General features: G+C 24.4%; 1 protein-coding gene across 1 annotated transcript in view; it reads left to right on the forward strand.

The window, feature by feature from the left end:
* Positions 1-19,119, forward strand: part of TkR99D (Tachykinin-like receptor at 99D) — a 72,355-nt gene that overhangs the window by 17,257 nt on the left and 35,979 nt on the right. The window contains exon 2 of the mRNA XM_067283054.1: positions 13,468-13,683. Coding sequence (XP_067139155.1) covers positions 13,468-13,683 — 216 coding nt within the window. The remainder of the gene's footprint in view (positions 1-13,467; positions 13,684-19,119) is intronic.

Below are 19,119 nucleotides of genomic sequence, written 5' to 3' on the forward strand. Positions count from 1 at the left end.
TTCCTAATTTAATGTATAAACATTTATAATTCATGTAATAAACTCTAATGTTTCTTTATTTTCAATATTCCATTTGAAGCTTTCATTAATGTATTTGTAACATTTTAAATTTGTTTAAAAATTATTTGTAATTTATTCATTTAATTATAATAAATATAATTGTATTCATTTACAATTTACTTTCAATAATAATTCTAAAATTTGTAATTTTTTTGTAAAATAATTGATTCACGTCTATAGTTAATATCATTCTCAATAGTTACGCATTAGAATTTATTGTAATTCTAATATTTTATTCCAAAATTTGTAACATTAGATAAAGAATTTATAACAAATTATATCCTCTTTTAATTTATTTGTTATCTGAAATCCTCTAATTTCTAAGATTTGTAATTTATCTGTAGCATTATTTAATAATTTGTAACAAATTAAATTCACTTTAATAAATTTCCCATCATCGTATATTTTTTACGTTACTTTATCATATCATAAACTTTAATTATTAACATAAAGAATAGAAATCAATAAAAATAAGAAGAAAAAGCACTCTCTTAGTTAAAGTATTATATTACATGCTTCAGCGATTATTATCTTCTATAATATATAATGAATATGAACATTTCTTTTTTGTTTGTAATTATTAATTAATGAATAAATTTAAATTTTTGGAGATTTTTAAACTGATAAAATATTATTTTAATGAATCAATAATTTAAAAAAAAAAGAAAAAAATTGAGTTAAAATTTAGGAAAGATTCTCTTCTTCTAGGAGTATCCTCCTAGGATAGTCTATAAAAGGATATTTATTATGTATCTTTCGGGAAAATAAATTAAGGAAAAAGTTACTTTCAGTTACAAGAGCAAATTTTCTTAATAATTAAATAAATTTCTTTCTGTCTCTTTTTCCTTCATTATTCTTCCTGCTTCTTCCTTCTTTCATATCTTTTTCTTATTCGTACTTACCTTTTTCTTCTGTCTTCTAGTTCCTTCTTCATTTTTCATCACTCTTCCGTCTTCATCTTTTCCTTTTTCCTTCTTCTATCTTCTTCTTTCTTCCTTCTTTTTCTTCTTTTTCTATGGGAATATAATTTACGTTGTTCCATTCAACTTTATTTATAATAATTAATTTATAATTAAGTTTCTTTAATTATATATTGTCAAGTTTTAATTTATACAAAGATATATTCACTGCATAATAAATAAATATATAATGACGATTCTATTTATAAACATTAATATAAATTAAATATTTCATTCTGTTTATTGATTTGCGGTTATGTCTCTATTGGAATAACATGATTTCAATATTCGTTTCATTTATTTTTCTCATTAATTTAAATAGAAATAAATTAGATAGAATTTAAAAAAACCCCTGTCGTTTTCTAAAAACAAAAATAAAATAATTTGTATGATTAATATTACTTTTATTTCATTTTTCTTTCCTTTCTTTGGTCCTTCCGCGTTATCTTTATTGAATTATCTCCGAAAGTTTTCGTGTAACTTAATCTGCATTCATGAAGATAAACGTACAAATGTAAACATAAGTGCTTTATCTTATTCGAAGTAATCATTAGCAATTAATTATAAAGTTTAATTAGAAGCATTCGTTTTTTTAAAAAAAGGGAGTGAAAAATTATACCTTAAAACAAGCCACTCCCTTCGTTAAAATGCCTGAAGTGATGCAAAAAAATGGGATAAAATTTTTGTTTACGTTGCCATTAGATGTGACTTAATTTTAACTTATAGTCACTAAATTTGTTTACGACTTTCAAAGATATTTATAATATTATGTTATATTTAAATTATTATACCTATAAAATTCTTAGAGGTTTTTTCAAACTGTTTTAAGAGTTGAGCACGATATATGATCCTATATTCTAAATGCGAATGTAAGTGTATTATATATATTCTTCTGTACTACATTTTTATAAATCATGCTAAATTTTAATGCATTTATTACGTAACTATGCTCACTAAGAAGTCGAGATCGTAATCTGAGTTCGTTTCCGCTCACCACAGAACACTTAGTCGCAGGTTCGCGCCTCACTAACGGGCTGATTTTTCTCGGTTTTCTTCACATATCTGACACCTAAATAGAAAGCATAGAACCAGTTTTCCATAGAATGTTCTCTCGGAAGGCACCGTCCTTGGCAGATCGTCCATGTGTTGCGTTGCCTTATCCCATCAAAACCAATCTTCCGTTTCTGCGTTAGACAAGTTGCCGGCTTGAAATATTATTTTATGTAGTTCTTGGCAAATAGCCCATATGTTGCATTGCCTTATCCAATCAAAACGAAACCAATCTTCCGTTTCCGCGTTAGACAGGTTGCTGGCTTATATTATTATTTTGTATAGCAATTCGTTTATTCGCAACATTTATTTTCAGTTTTACGCATTGTTTCTTTTAGATAGATTTAACTGTATTCAACAATATATTTTTATATTTATATTTATAATCTTATATAAATTTTATATATTTTAATGAATTTTTAGTACGATCTCTCCATATGAACATATGCTTTATAAAAGAGATAAATGAAATAACTTCGTAAATATCCTATAATATTTTATTTTACTATAAAAATTTATATTATTATTGTTATTATTTCAAAAAATTTATATACAATTTATTAATAATTTTCAATTAAAAAATTTATCTTTTTAAATTGAATTACATCAGAGTAACTGGCGTATGTTAATGGCATTCTTCAACCAATTTATTTAAATTCCTCAGCAAAGAGAGTGTCTTCTTGTATAATATATTTTTCATAAATTAAATTAACAATTTAAAAATAAAATTTTGTAAACGAATTAAAAATATTCATATTTTAAATACTTTAAATTCTTTACTTAAAAAAAAATCTGAAAGAAAAATCAGAGCCTGGTTTCGATACAATCGCTAACTATATAATTAAAACCCTACCGATAGATATCATTAAGTTTTTGGCTAGACAATTTAATGAGGTTTATAAATCAGGTATAATTCCCAAAAATTGGAATATAGTAATTTTCCGCATGATATTTTAAAAAGGTGAAAGGAATCTGCCCGCCAACTACCGGCCTATTGCCTTCCTGTCGGGGTTTCGTAAGCTGTTTACATGTGTTATTGTTAAAGTTTTCCGACTGGATAGATAGAAACAACTATAGAAATAAAACGCAATTTGCATTTATTAAGAATGGAGGTACCCAAACGGTCTTTTTCACACTGATTGTCTCTTCTTATAAAGTTGTAGTTGAACGCAAAGTTTTTGCACTATTTCTGGACATAGAAAAAGCATTCGATTCTGTGGTAATCACAGTATCACAAAGAAAGTTGACTAAATATCATGCTTATCCTTATTTAGTGAGAATAATAGGAGAGTTATTTGGCCGATATAAAGTACAGGTAGGCCTCCTACAACGCGGTACCTTTACAACGCGTTTTCGCTCCAACGCGGAAATTTTCTTACAACGCGGTACTTTTACAACGCGGTTTAGGGTATTTAGAAACGAATTATCTGTCACATAACAGAAAAATCGCAACGGAACACATAAGTGCAGTGGAACTTGATGAAACAAACTCAGATCTTGAAATAAGGCCAGTCAAACATTCTCGAGCAACTATAAGTGACGATGAGGACTGAATTTCTGTTGTGAGCATAACATTATGTTTCTTTTTAATTTTGACTTGAAATCATAATCTTTTTAGTTTTTATATGATGTTGAATTTTATTTAAGCTTTTTATGTACATAAATTTAAAAAATGATGAAAATGTTACACCATAAAAGGCAGTTTTTCTCTTTTTTAGAACTGAATCCCAGTTTTTGTATTAAGTTGGTGTCGTCTATAACACGATATCCCACAACGCGGTATTTTCAAGGAACGTACCTACCGCGTTGTAGGAGGTTCACCTGTAATAGTTAAACAAGACATCAGGGAGTGGCCATTGTTAGACATAGAGAGGGGTTTATTACAAGGCGACCCCTGGTCTCCACATCTCTTTTAATTTCTTTATGTTTGATTTAAACGAATGTTTTGAACGGGATGATGATGGCTTTACCATTGATGGACAAACTATCCACTCAATATCATACGCTGACGATGCCGTGATAGCTGCGCCGATAGCTGCAGCTCTTCGTAGAAAAATTAAATCTGTGCACGATTACTTTGATAAATTAAAACTGAAAATTAATCCAACTAAATCATCAATAATGATATTTCGGAATGGGTCCAGACTTTCCAAGATATCTACTTCGTTTTACCTGAATAACGAACAACTTACAATAGTACAAAAAACAAAATTTTTGGGAATAATTCTGACTCCAACTTTATCTTTCGAAAAACATTTCAAAAAAATTAAGGCCAAATCCAATGTTTTAATCAATAATATGACGAGATTGTTTACCAAAACTAAACTTAAGAATATAATTGTTCACTTTAAACTATTTAATTCGATAATCATTAATGCCATAGGATATGCCTCACCAATATGGAGTCTCTCAAGTTACAAAAAATTCGAAATAATTCAAAACAAATTCGTCCGTAAAATCTTTACGCTAGAATACAATATCCCGGGTTATGCACTCAGATTAGAACTTAACGGGTTTAAACTTACTCCTTTCTTTATAAAAAAATTTATTACATTTTTGACTATGATTAGAGATAACGGAAATCTATCTACTAAATCGCTGACTTTTTTTATAAAAAAAATCCTGTCAAGATACGCAAAGAAGATTTTGGATAGACCAAATGAAAAGTATTGTTAATTATGGTGTTTCTTTAGGACCACTTTTGGAAAAATCCGAAATTAGTGATCTAATTATATCCCAATTAATCCAAAGTACTCTAAAAGTCTCACTGTCACAAGATATTGAAGAAATGCATAACCGGAAAAATCCGGAATGGTATAGTATTATCCTCGAATATCCATACAGTAATAATTTTATGATAACAAACATACCGTTTGTAATTTTAAAAAATTTTATTCAACTTAGACTAAACAAAGAGATGATCATGCTAAATAACAAAATCTATGAATTTTCTAGATCTCACTGCTTAAGATGAAATGAAATATTAACTGGATTTCACATGTTCTGTGAGTGCAAGGAAGGTCAAGAATTAAGAATTAAAATGGGTCTAATTCAGCTAAATAAACTTATGGAAGAAAATCAAATGTATCGATTTTTCCATTTAGCAAATACTGGTTTGATATACAAATTATACAATTTTGCAAAAAATTTTTGTAATCATTGTCTTAACTAAAGGATAACTAACTTGATATATAAAGAAAACGTATATCACATGCGTAAAGATTACACAAATCTACCGTCTACTGTGTTGATAAAATGTATTTCTATTATAATGTAATTATAACTCCCCGATATAACAAGCTACGGCCTACTATAAATAATTATAATTTGATTGATGAATTCTTTACTTAAAATTTATAACTGTATAAATTCAAGTTTTTTCTATTCAACTTCACATGAACTAGACATTGATTAGGTAGTTTTTAAAATAACTTTTTTAAGGATTGTTACTTGAAAGGTCGTTTTAAATCATTTCATCCATCAGGAACAAAATAATCGTGTTACTGAAGGGTGGAGATTCAATATATATAAAGAAGATTTTTCTGTTATTGACAGAGATAAATCTTGATTTTTGTTCGTCTACTCGATACATATATGAAACTGTCAATAGCAGAAAGTTTAATGCAGTTTATTTGTTTCCCTTAAATAATTCTCATTCTTATAATCCTAGTAAATCTCTTGGTGAAGTCAATTATAACTAAAAATTTCGGAATTAAATGTGACAAAGCGTATTGTGAAGCACAAGATAAGAGAAGAGGCAATTCGTGTATACCCTCTTAAACAGTTAAATTTTCATCAAAGTTGACTTTTATCATTAGATTCAGTGGGAAAATATTTAATGTTAAGTATCTTTCTTTAATGTAATAAACAGAAACAACACCTTTTGTACATCCATTCATTGAATTATATCATTGGCACCTTGTAAATTATTTAAGCTCCATCACGACTCATTACGCATTCCATAACATTATCAACCCAATTGTAAAGCATTTATTAATCCCATTATGAACTAATATAAGATTTTAATTAAGCACGAAACAATTCGATTGTTAATAACTAGTTAAGAGTTAAACGTGAATGAACGTAATCAAAATGTGTACAATGTAAACTAAATTTGTTAAATTTGTGTAAAATAATTACTATTAATTCGAATCTTTAAAATATATCCTTTCATATACACGGAAATAGTGTTTGTAGCCCTATGAGAAAGTTTTGATGGTACAGTACTGTATCTATACAACAAAAGAGTTAAAAGAATGTAAACTAAATTTGATAATTTTATATAAAGTAAACGAATGAAATTAATTAAATTTGATACAAAATAATTCTTTTTAATCAAATTTTTAAAATATACACAAATATAACGTTTCTTAGGAGATATTTCTGATAGTATCTTTAAACAAGAGTTTATATTAAAAATTTTGACATTACTTTTAATATTCGGATGGTCTTTGGAATGTTTTTTATTCTTTGTCTTCTTCTTTTTTTTCTTCGTTTTGTATAAACCTATAGGCTAAAAGTCTTAATCCTAAATGAACACAGAAAAGATCACAAAAATAGCTCATGGGTGCCATTTGGAGACTACCAGAATAAAAGTAGTTTTGAGAGAGTTCTAGGTCAATGCATTACAGTACCTCTTGGGTGACATCTTTGTTAAGAATTTCTATCGTGGCTGGCAACAAGAATGAAAGAAAGTGAATTACATGAAATAGTTTAATGGTACCTAAATGTAGAAAATCATATTAAACAAAATAACCTATTGAGTATAAAGTACAATTCAGTCTTAAGGATTCTAAATTAAAAATATTTATATAATTTAATTTAATAAATTGATGGAAAAAACTCTTAAATTTTATACATATATCAAGTTGAATAAGTGAAATTCTTATGAGAATGGAAAATTCACTACAATTTTTAATGGATTTGCTGTAAATCCCTATACTTTAACTTTGGCAAGAATTTTGAAAATTGAGATGATGTACTCGTAAAAATGTACTAAAAGTATATTCATTGTTGTAAATATCATGTACCGTCTCACTAATATTTTCACATATTATCTTCTTAAAGGATTATACATTCTTATTTTTATTTCCAGATCAGATTTTATTATATAAACATAACATAATAAATTTCATACTTTATAAATTATATATATATATAAACATATAAAGATAAGCTATTTTAAATCATATTTACTTGAATAAATGCTATAAGAATCAACTTTTACTATTTTTATTATATAAATCCATCCTTAAATCCTTGAAAATTGTTTATTTTATATGAAAAATGCAGTATATGTAAAATTTCCGCTTATGCCTAACAATATTGCATTGGCTGAAATTCAGATCTCTTCATCTAGACTTTTGATAAAATTATAGAAAAAAATTTTTAATTTAATTGATTTATTCATATCCCTCTTTAAATTCCTGAAAATTGTGCTTTTTATATGAAAATGTATAAGAAGATATATAAAATTTTATATAAGAACATAATGTATGAATATAAGCTAAGATTTATATCATGTTTCATCTACAGTTTTAAAAATTTGGCAAAAATATTAAAATTAAATTAAATTTATACTAAAATTTATGCTTAAAACCTTATAAACATTTATTTTATATGAAAAATATATAAAAGTTATGCAAAACATTATATAATTAGCCAGTATGATTACATAAGCTAAAATTCAAACCATCCTTCATATGGAATTTCAAATTAAATAGTTATTCATTAAAATATAAGATTTTAATATTAAAAAAACACAATTTTTTAAAATTATATTAGAATATATATATATAGTATTTAATTATGTCAATTTAATTAATTGAAAATTTTAAGTTAAATATACACCTACTATAAAGTTAATTTGTAAGTTAATATATTATTTATAAAAGATTTTTAATTAATAAAAGTTAAATTTAATGAAAATTAAAACTTTTGTACAAATTTTAATTTAGAATTTTACAAATTTGATTGTCAAACATTCTTGAAAATTATATTAAAACAATATTGAAAAGTAAAGGAAAATGAATTTTGTGTTGAATTTTTATGCAACAATTCATCTATAATAAAAGACTTTTGTTTAATTCCCACAATCCAGACTGAATTAAAAGAGTTTCCAGTGTTTATCTAATTAGAATACAAACATTAATCAGTTCTAACAAAAATTTCCCCTTTTCTCTCTTTGTAATAATAAATTGTTTTCACTTAAAATAACTATGATAAGTAACAAAATTTATTTCACATAATTACAAAAATAATAAGAAAATTTCAATTGTGTAATTTGTAATTGTTAAAAGTAATTTGAGTAATTTGAGTATTTTTAAATTGTTTTTAAATTAATAATTCTATATTTAGCTTAAAATTCTTTATAGAGATTTTTTTAATACAAATTTTTAATATTTTAATAAAACTTTTTATGTCAATTTAAAAATTATTGTAAGAATTTTGAAGAATTTAATAAATTTTATATAAATTTTGAGAATTTTTATAGATTTTAATGCTTTTGTATGAGTACTTTTAAGAATTTAAAGGATCTTAAATATTGAAGATTTTAAATCTTGTAAAGGTTTTCAAGCTTTTTATATTAATTTTATATAGAAACTAATCAAGATATTGTGTTTACTTTATATAATTTTTAAAAATATATTACATTATATCTTACATAATATTTTATAAATATTAGTAATATGTAAATATATATTGTAACTAAAGATCTTATATAAATTTTTTATAAATATTTTAATAATTTTTATATGAATTTCGAAAATTTCGAAGATTTTTCTATAAGAATTTTAAAGGGATATAAAAGTATTATGTATTCTTATAGAGATGTTAAACTTTCTAAATCTCAAAAATTTTTAAGATAAAACTTAATTAAAAAACTAATATAAATTTTCTTATTTAAAATATTGTTTTAATGATATTGAAACTTAAAAAATTTTTAAATTTCGAATTATTATCATTGCAATCTTGAGAGTTCTTATATTATTTTTTGAATTTTCTTTATAAAAAAGAACAATAAAATAGTCCAAATTTAAGATTCTAGTTGCATAAATCTTAATTTTTTTACAAATTTAGAATTTTTTAGTATAAATTATATAAATTTTACAAGTATTTGTAATTGTAAGAATCTTGAATATCAACATTCTTTTGTAAATAGTTTTTCCTTCTTAAAAAAAAGCAAAAAATTCAATAAATTTTGAAGGTTTCCATATAATTTTAAAAGTAATTTTTATTTTTATAACTATATGAATGTATAGTCTGTTATGCAATATTTATTTTTTATTTTTTTCAAAAAAACAACAAATTACAGTACATAAAGTATTAGATATAATTAGATATAACTATAAAACCTCTTGTAAGACTGTTTTAAAATTATAACGACAAGGATAATGATGTTCTTACGTAAAATAATGTAACACTTAAACGTCTAAAAATATATCTTACAAAAGCAAAAAGTTTATATGAAGAGTCGTTAGATCCAATTTAATAATTCCCAAGGATTTTCATAGAATTTTACATTCTTTAAAAGCTCAAAAAAAATGTTAAGTCCCTCTAATTACTTAAGAACCTTTGAGATTTATAATATTAAAAAATATATTTATTTAATTTAATTTAAAGAAAACAAACAATTTCTAGTCATCTCCTATTGTGTTATGAATAATCTTAGACAATGGCTAATTTAATTAAGTTCTTTTCTTTATAAAAAAAATAATCTGTTTCTTACATTAGCAACTAAAGAAATCAAAAGTAGCAGAAACGTTAGCAATCGTAGGTAAATTATAAGATAGAAACAATTTATACTCTTTGCTTATTGTGTTAAGAATAATTTTAAGCAATGGATAATTTCACTCGATAGTTTTCTTTATGAAAAAACCATAATATTATATTGAAATTAAAGAAATAAAAAGAGATAGATTTAGGGTTGGACTTAGATTTATTGTGGTTATAAGCTGTGACATATAACAGGCCTTTCTCATATACAAAAATGAATAAGTATAAAAAATGTGTGGGGGCCCTAAGCTATAGACTCATAATGAAAATTCTTAAAGTGAAACTTGTATAGCTTATGCGCAAATCCGGCTCTGGATAGGTTAGCAACTATGAGTAAATTATAAGAAAATAAACAGTAAATAAAAAAATTTCAAGAGATAGGTAACTTAATTGAATAGTTCTCTACATGAAAACACGAAAAAAGTCTATTTATTTGACATTAGAAACTAAAGAAATCAAGATCAGCTGATAGGTAATCAATCATAACGAATGTATAATTTACACATTGATTTGCGTCAATGCTTATCAGTAAGATCATAAGAGAATTCATTTATGAAGTAGATTGAGTTACACAAGTTCAAATCAAAAAAATTCCTAAATGTTGTTGTAATCCAATAAAGCGAATATATCAAGTAACAGATGTATTACTTTTTTTTAGAAAGATTATAAACACCAAACATCTCTCTATTGATTCGTTTTTTGAACGTCCATCTTTCTTCTCCAAAATATTTACAACAAGAATATTTTATTATTATTATATTATTATAATAAAATACGACAAGGAATTGAATTGGCTTCAATGTAATAAATAGTCAACAAAGTTTTTCAATTATTTAAATGTTACACGTCTGAAAACTCACCTCTTGTAAGAATTGTTTAGATGTGATTTTAGACACTGCACATATCTTAAATTTTTAAAGATATTTTAAATACGATTTTTGATAATTTTTTCGATTTTTCAGATGTAATTTTTAGTTGTGCATTATTTAAATAATTTAAAATAAGTATAGTAATTTGGCAAGTATAGTAATATAATACCTCTTACTCATCTTATATAACATGTAATATTGTTATGTGTTATAACTCGTAGATGCTAGAACTCTTGACATCCAAAAAAGACCTTTTACAATTTTTAGATGCCAAGAATTCTAAACAGCCTTGACTTTTTAAGTGTTTAATATTTAAATAGTTTAATTTAACATGCAAGTAATAATGACATTTAGACATCTAAAAAGCATCTTATAAGAGGTTTTTAGCATGAAACATTTTAGATATTGCTCACCTAAAAATCTCTTACATAATTTTTTTAGTATGTAATATTTAAACGATTTAAAATACGCGTAAGAATATAATAATGTAAACCTTGTAAAAGGTTTTTTATATATGTCAAGAGGGTCTAACATCTTAAAAAAATGTGTTTTATAATAGCTACTTTAAGGTGTGCAAGTGTAATATAATAATGTAATGACTCTTATGCATCTAAAAACACCTCTTACAAGATAATTTTTAGAGTTAAGAGTCATATGATTCAATTGTGAACTATCAATAAACTATAAAAAGAAATTTTGAATTTTTTATTTAAATTATTTTTTGTTTATAATTAAACATTTAATTCAATATTGTAATTATAATGTTAAATGTGAAAAGACAATTTAACCATATATATATATATATATTATATATACATTTCTTTTTAATTCGTAAATCATGATATTGACGAAATAAATAAATAAAAATATAGATAAAATACAATTGAATGTCAATAGTAGAATTTTTCATCAAAAAAATATAAGCGAGTTAAATTGATTTTTGTTATGTGATTTTTTATAAAATTGCTTTAAAAATAATAACAAAAATAGTATTAAAACATACCAAACTATATAATTTTTAAAAATACAATTTTCTTTTTTTTTTATTTTTGTTTCAATTATTATAACTTGTTCATCAACATTTTTCGTGATTAGAATTTTTTTAGAAATTCCAAAAAATAAAAAAAGGAACAAGAAAAAGAATGCTTTTAATACAAATAATGCATTTAGATGCAATTTAAAACGTACAGGATGACCCAAAAGCATGCTTTGTTTTCTAACTTCATAAAAAACATGTTTTAAATTTGGTTTAAGATTCTATATAAAGCATACATACAATTCACTAAATAAAATACAATTAATTGACTTGTGGAGAATCCTGTAGAAGCTTATAACTTCAATAGAAACTTTCATTAAATTCGTATTTGAATATTTTTATAAGTAAATTTATATACATGACCCTTGAAACACAGAACAAAGCGTGGTTACACGCTTTGTTTTGTGTTTCAAGTACGCTTGTGAAATATGAACCGTAAACTGAGTGAACGACACGTTTTTTTTTTCTTTTACGACAATGTTGAAAACACGATTAAAAATATGATTTAAGGTATTTAAATATAAAGCAAAAAAAAAAATTGTCAATAATAACTGACCACCTTGTATATTTTTGTAAAGAAAACATCAATTAAAAATAAAACACGGTCTTTTGGGCCATAATGATTATTTTTTCCTCTTTTTAATATTTTAAAATGCAATTTAAAAGCTTTTTATATTTACGAAGAAAATATTAATTAAAAATTAATCATTTTAATTAAAAAATCAATTTATTTTAAAGTGGTTTTACATAAATATATAAAATTTCAATTTTAAAATAAATATTTTGCATATATATATTATTGTTATTATTTATTATTAAGAAGTTCAAAAAAATAAAACGACATTAAAATCAATATTATTTTTCCAAAATATTCCTTAAGGTTAATTATTAAATGTATATAGAATCGTATGAAACCATCATTTGAAAAAGAAAGGGAAAAAAATCCATTTGTTAACTTATAAACATAATTTATGTGAAAATAAATTCTCTTTTTTTATGTTTTCATTCTTTTATAATATAAATTTAACCTATAACTTAGAATCCAATAACATAAATTTCTTTATATACTGATATTCCAATAATTGCCTGAGGGAATAGCAACATTAACATATACTCCTTTTCAGATTCTTACTGTGTACACAAAACCTAGGAAAATGGAAAACCCGGATGTTGACATTCAGTATCTACCACCTTAACTTATGTAGACGTAGCTTACTATCCCCCCTTATCACATAATTTATAATAAAATGATGGAAAATACAACTTTAAAAAATCCAAACATTGCAATAAAAATACGAAAAAAACTATTAAAAAACAGTTTAAAATATTATATTTTTATAACTTTTTAAATATGTTATTATTATAATATTTAGGATAAATAATAATATTCGAAATATTTCTATTATTTTATATGTTATTATGTTTATACTCGAGGTGGTTTGCGTCTTACTATATGAAAATGATTTAAATATGTTAATAAAAATTAATGCGTATTTTACGCTTTTTTTCATATTTAATGCGTTAAATTTATTTGGGATTTTAATTTTTATTAATTTATTAACAAATTAACATTTAAAAATTTAGTTTACTGATAAGATAATTCTCATCTTAACATATTAAAATTATTTATGTTAAAAATTTTATTTTATTTTAAAAATATTTGTAACTTATAAATTTTTTTTATCGTGAAATATTTATTAATTATTATTTTTAACAGGTACATGGCCATTATGCATCCATTGAAACCTAGAATGTCAAAATTAACAACTATCAATATAACTATTGGAATTTGGATAAGTAGTAGCTTACTTTCTTTACCTAATTTACTATATTCTACAATTGAAAAAGATGGATATGTAAATGGAGACTCACGTAACATATGTTATTTGGTGTGGCCAGATGGACCATCTAACAAAAGTCAAACAGATTACATGTAAGAATCTCATTATTTCATACACTTTGTTACTAGTTTGTACTTTACTTGCTTATTTTATAATATATAATTCTTTATTAATGCTTAATAATTAAAAATAATGTTCCTTTACTACGATATTTATAAGAATTAACGTTTAGTTTACCATCTCTGATGCTATTTTTAGTTAATACCCACGTATATTAGATGTATACATAAGAACTTATTTAACAGTTACTTTATTATCTCATATATTTTTTTTAAAAAAATTACTAATTATACAAATATTAATAATATAGAATTAATTATAATTATAAAAAATAATATAAAATATTTCATTTGAATATAAACCTGTGGCTTACAAACTCCATTGTCATAAATTTTTAATACATCAATTAAAACAAGTTGAAAAGTAAATTTGAATAAGTATTTTTAAAAATATATCAAATTAATTTTAAATAATTTAAATCTATATTAAATTAGAATATTTTATTAAAATCTTTATACATTTTAGAATTTGACAATAATTAAGAAAATTTGTTTGTTTTAAATTAATCTAAGAATATAGAAGTTTTATCAACCTGTGGCTCGCGAGCTCTATTTCATAAAATTTTAATGCATCAACTAAGGTAGATTAAAAAGTTGAGATAATTTAAGAAAAAGTAACCTGAAAGTTTTTGAAAATCATACCACATAATTACAAGTAAATACCGGTATTAAAATCTCAAAATAAACTAAATATTTACAGACTTAATAGAAACTTTTAAAAAATGATAATTATAAATTTCTGATAAAATCCTCTATAATTCTCAACTTTTTATACTATAAAAATATTTATTTTTTGTATGTTTATAATAAATGAAATTCATTTTTTAACAGTTGCTTTAATGGATGTTTAGTTAATCATTTTTTTGTGATAATATGTGAAAAAAAATCTAAAAAAAACATATATTATATATACAGTAGTACTTTAGCTAAGCAATTCACTTGGTTATTTCGATAGATATACACAGTATACTTTACTTCAGTGGTTTGTTTGACCTGTCAAATATTTACTTTAAAATACCCCCCAAAAAAATACCTGATCTTAACACTTTGTACACATATCATTTTTATGGAAGTAACCTTCCTCTATTTCTTTTTTCTTTTTTAATAAAAATTATTTAGCAATTTTAATAATTTTTTATTTGTTTAACACTTATAAATAATTGAAAATTTATATAAGTTTTTAATGTAAGATCTAAATTTTACAAATTGCATTTAATGAACTTTTCAAATGAATTTATGGCTACAATTCATTGTGATCAGTACTTTTTCGTTAATTTAGAAAAATTTAATTGTTTGTTTTTTTAGAATTTATTTTTAAAAAATAGAAGTTTATTTACTTGTTTTATTAAAAATTATGAGTTTATTACATTATATTTATTAAGTAATTTACTCATGCAGCTTTGAACCTTACGCGAGTTTAACTCAAGAGATTGCACGCAAAATAAGTTATATCCAAATAACCAGTAGCATTGCTCATATACGAAATAGAACATGCGCAAGGTGAGAAACACAATATTCATAGCTTGACCCTTGTTGAGTGATAAAAAGAGAGAGAGGAGTAGAAGATAAGAAAGTAAGAGGAGCTAGAAGAGAATGGAGACAAAGAAAAAAACAGAAAAAGATTTAGAAACTATTTCTGTGTTGAAAATAGAAATAAAAGAACTAAAAAAGAAAAGATTAAAATCAAAAGTAAACGGAAAAAGGGAAAAAAAGGAAAGATATAGCTATTCTTCTGAAGTAGAATGCTCATAGAACCAACCTTATCAGCACCAATAAGCGTCATCGTTTGAATGTCGGAAATTGAAAAAAGATAATATATTGGCATTTTGGTGTAAACTTTTTTGCCAATAAAAAGTTTATTTGTCCATAAAAGTGTAACATGACAGTTTCTTAATGTTACACGTTCATTCGGTTCTCGTGGCACATCAGGCCACGGGATCACTTGCTAGAACAAAATACACACTTTTGGTGAAACCTGTGTCGGTAAGAAATTGTGAATATGCAGACGAGCTGTGAAGTTAACCTAAAGCTGAAATTTGGAGATAATTTTAAAAATCCGACTCTGAAGTATTACACCGATCTCAGAAATACCATATTTAACGTCATTGTGGTGTCCACAATGACGTGAAAGGTGATATTTCTGACTGCAATTGTACCGAGGAAGGAACCAGTTTGCAAAACATTTTAAACGGGTTTTTGAGACCATTATTTTGAGATTTTGCATCAAATTTCCATTTTCGAGATTGATAATGAAAAGACAGCGAAAAGTTTTTCAAACGCAAACAATTCCAAGACGGATATTTTTTCCTTGTGTAATTTTATTTTACTTTGAAATAATTGCTTTTTTTTAATTAACGAATCTTTGGCCTGGTTTGAATCCAACATTATTACACGCTCTTAAAAAATTAAATTAATAACAAAAAAAAGCCTGAAATATCAGAAAATGGTAAAAAATTTCATTCAGTTTTTCTTTAAATTATATTTTTCATTATAATTTTACTATATTACAGTATAAAAAATTCTTCATTCCTTTAAAGTGAGTTGAATCCATGTTAACCAATTAAAACAAGTTACTCTGTATGTTTCATTTCCCATGCAAAATACGTTAAATCCAAACTATCATTATTGTTTTAAAAATTAAGTGACGTTTTGCTCTCTAATTAATAAAAAATTTATTACCTAAACCCTAACATATCATGTCTCCTTTGTCTACTTAATTGAAAAGCATACTTTTACGTCACTATAAAAAATTTCGCTTTTATTCAAATTAGCCAAAAATGGTTATAACTTGTTTTGCGTGTCAGCTATTCAATTCTTTTTTTAAAACATGTTAGATGAGACGATCTTATAAAATAGAGATATGAAAATAAGTTAAGTTTATGGATCATCATTCTTAATTTTTCTTGTTTCATATGCTTATTTCATTTCGATCTCTCTGTTTCATTACTTTATCCATCTTGAATCACTCTGATTCATAAGCTTACTTATCTTAAATCTCGCTGTTTTATAAAGCAATCTGTTGAATCTCAGTTTTATAAACTTAACTGCCTAGAATCTCTCTCTCTCTTTCATAGTTTATCTGTCTAGCATCTCTATCTCTTTTGTTTCATAAATTTATCTTTATTAATTAAATTTTTATTCGTCTTAACCTTATTTATCTTGAATCTCACTGTTTTATAAACATAAACCGATAGATTCAACAGATTAAAGGTTTTCTCTATCTTTATAAAGAGTGATTCAAGGTAGATAAAGCTTAAAACTATAAGATCTATTTAGCATCTCGGCTTTTCGCTATTATCTCTGTTTTATAAGTTTATTATATCCCTCAGTTTTTTTCTCATTACTTTTTAATTTTATGTTTTATTTTTTCTTTTAATTCATAAGCTCATGGAAGGTAGGAACAATAAATATATGATATAGAAAAATATAAAAAAGTAATTACTGAAACATAAAATAGCAAATAAAAAAAACAAAGATAAATACGTATAAAAACATTAAAAATTCAATATTTTTCTCATAAAAATTTATCCCGAATTATTTTTTATATAAAAGAAAATGTAACGAATGTTACATGTCATAACTCATTGAACGAAAATAAAGAAATGATTACTTTAGATGTTTCTAACAAAATTACATAAATTCATTAAATTATTGTTGTTTCTTTTATCCTCTCTTATTTGCAATTATAATCTCAAATAATTTTATTTATTTATTTATTTATATTTTTTTCTTGTTTTATTTAGTTCAAAACGCGTCGAATGCAGTTCATTCGTGCATGAAATTGTAACGGATCGTTCTTGAAATTGTAATTGATTTTAGCTTTTAAATTTAATTCCAACGGTTTGTTGTATTACAAATTAACTTGAAAACTTTTGTTTCGATTGTTAGAAAATCTGTTAAATTAAACACAAAAGTTTTGAAATTGCACAAATCTTTTAATAGAAACAACACAGGAAGTGCTGATGTCATCTTAAAGATTTATTCTCTGCAAAAGGTTACTGTTACAACTTTCTGCAGAGTTGGCAAAATCGTAAATCCCCTTCTATAAAAGTTTTTATAGTTTTATTAATATTTGTCTGTTTTTGTCTCGTTTCTAATCGATATAAACCCTTATTCGTCTTTTTCTTTTTTATATACTTTTTGTTTAGTATACTCTTGTGCTTGTTTTTTTAATGCAAAAACTGTATGATAAAAATTAAAGTTGATAGAAGTTATATATTTATTATTTTATGTGTTTTGGAGTCTGCATGTCTGTAAATTTTACTTTAAAATATTAAGAATTGGCATCGTTCTCTAGAATTCAATTTATGACGATATGTAGGGGGAGTACAATTTTTAATTTTTGTTGGTTTTTTTAAGTTGTTCCTGTTTTATTTTTCTTATATTTATGCTGGTAATAAATTACCAACGTATTTAAGACAATCAATAGGACACAGTACAACAAAACAAAGCAGTACAGCACACGTAACCATTACAGCATTCACAGAATGATTATACTTATATATATCAATACAATTATATATCAGAACTTAATTATCCCACCCAATGCAACATTATGTAGCAATATAAGCGGAACAAACAAAAACAAACCCAGAATACTTACAATATACGTACAACACACCACGTAATACTGGTATAACGACTACGATCAACACAACACTGTACTGTACATCAATATAATTAACAGAATATAAACACTACAAATAAAACATGACACAGCAAGCCTATCGCATTCACAATTCAATATTTGCACAACAAGCAGACACGCACACAACTAATACAACACCTTTCTAGCAACCAGCAGTATACATCACACTTACAACTCATAATGTACCCATAAATATACATGATCAATGCAACAACCACACAATAAATACAAGTACGATACATACAGTTCACAACCAATACAACATTGGTCCTACATACATGCAGTTATACAATATACACTACATATAACACGTCTATATGCATGCGTTTAATCGCGTTTAATCGTTGTAATCGGCGTGTATTACGATTCTAATATATTTAAGTTATTAAAATAAGTAATAGATAATGTATAGCGAATTGAAACAATAAAGCTTAATCATTATAACATTGTCATAATAACGTCAATGCCTTAATTACTATTGTAGCCTGTTTGCTTTAATTAATTTATAAATTTCTAACTTGTTATTCGTGTTATAGTGGATACGATAATGTAGCAAAATGTATTATTAAACATGAGAAAAGTCAATTGATTAATATAAAAATACTTTTACTTAAATTTTTTGGATTAAAAAATTCTATAAAAATCTAATTTTTTTAGTTTTTTGTGACTTTTTAATATAATTTACGATTTTAATATCTACGAAACTAATGCACTAGTACTTTTCAACCTTAACCTCGTTTACATTTAACTGAATACGATTT

The sequence above is a fragment of the Centruroides vittatus genome, unplaced genomic scaffold (genome assembly GCF_030686945.1).
Source record: "Centruroides vittatus isolate TY-2023 unplaced genomic scaffold, ASM3068694v2 contig_975, whole genome shotgun sequence".
Lineage (NCBI taxonomy): Eukaryota > Metazoa > Arthropoda > Arachnida > Scorpiones > Buthidae > Centruroides > Centruroides vittatus.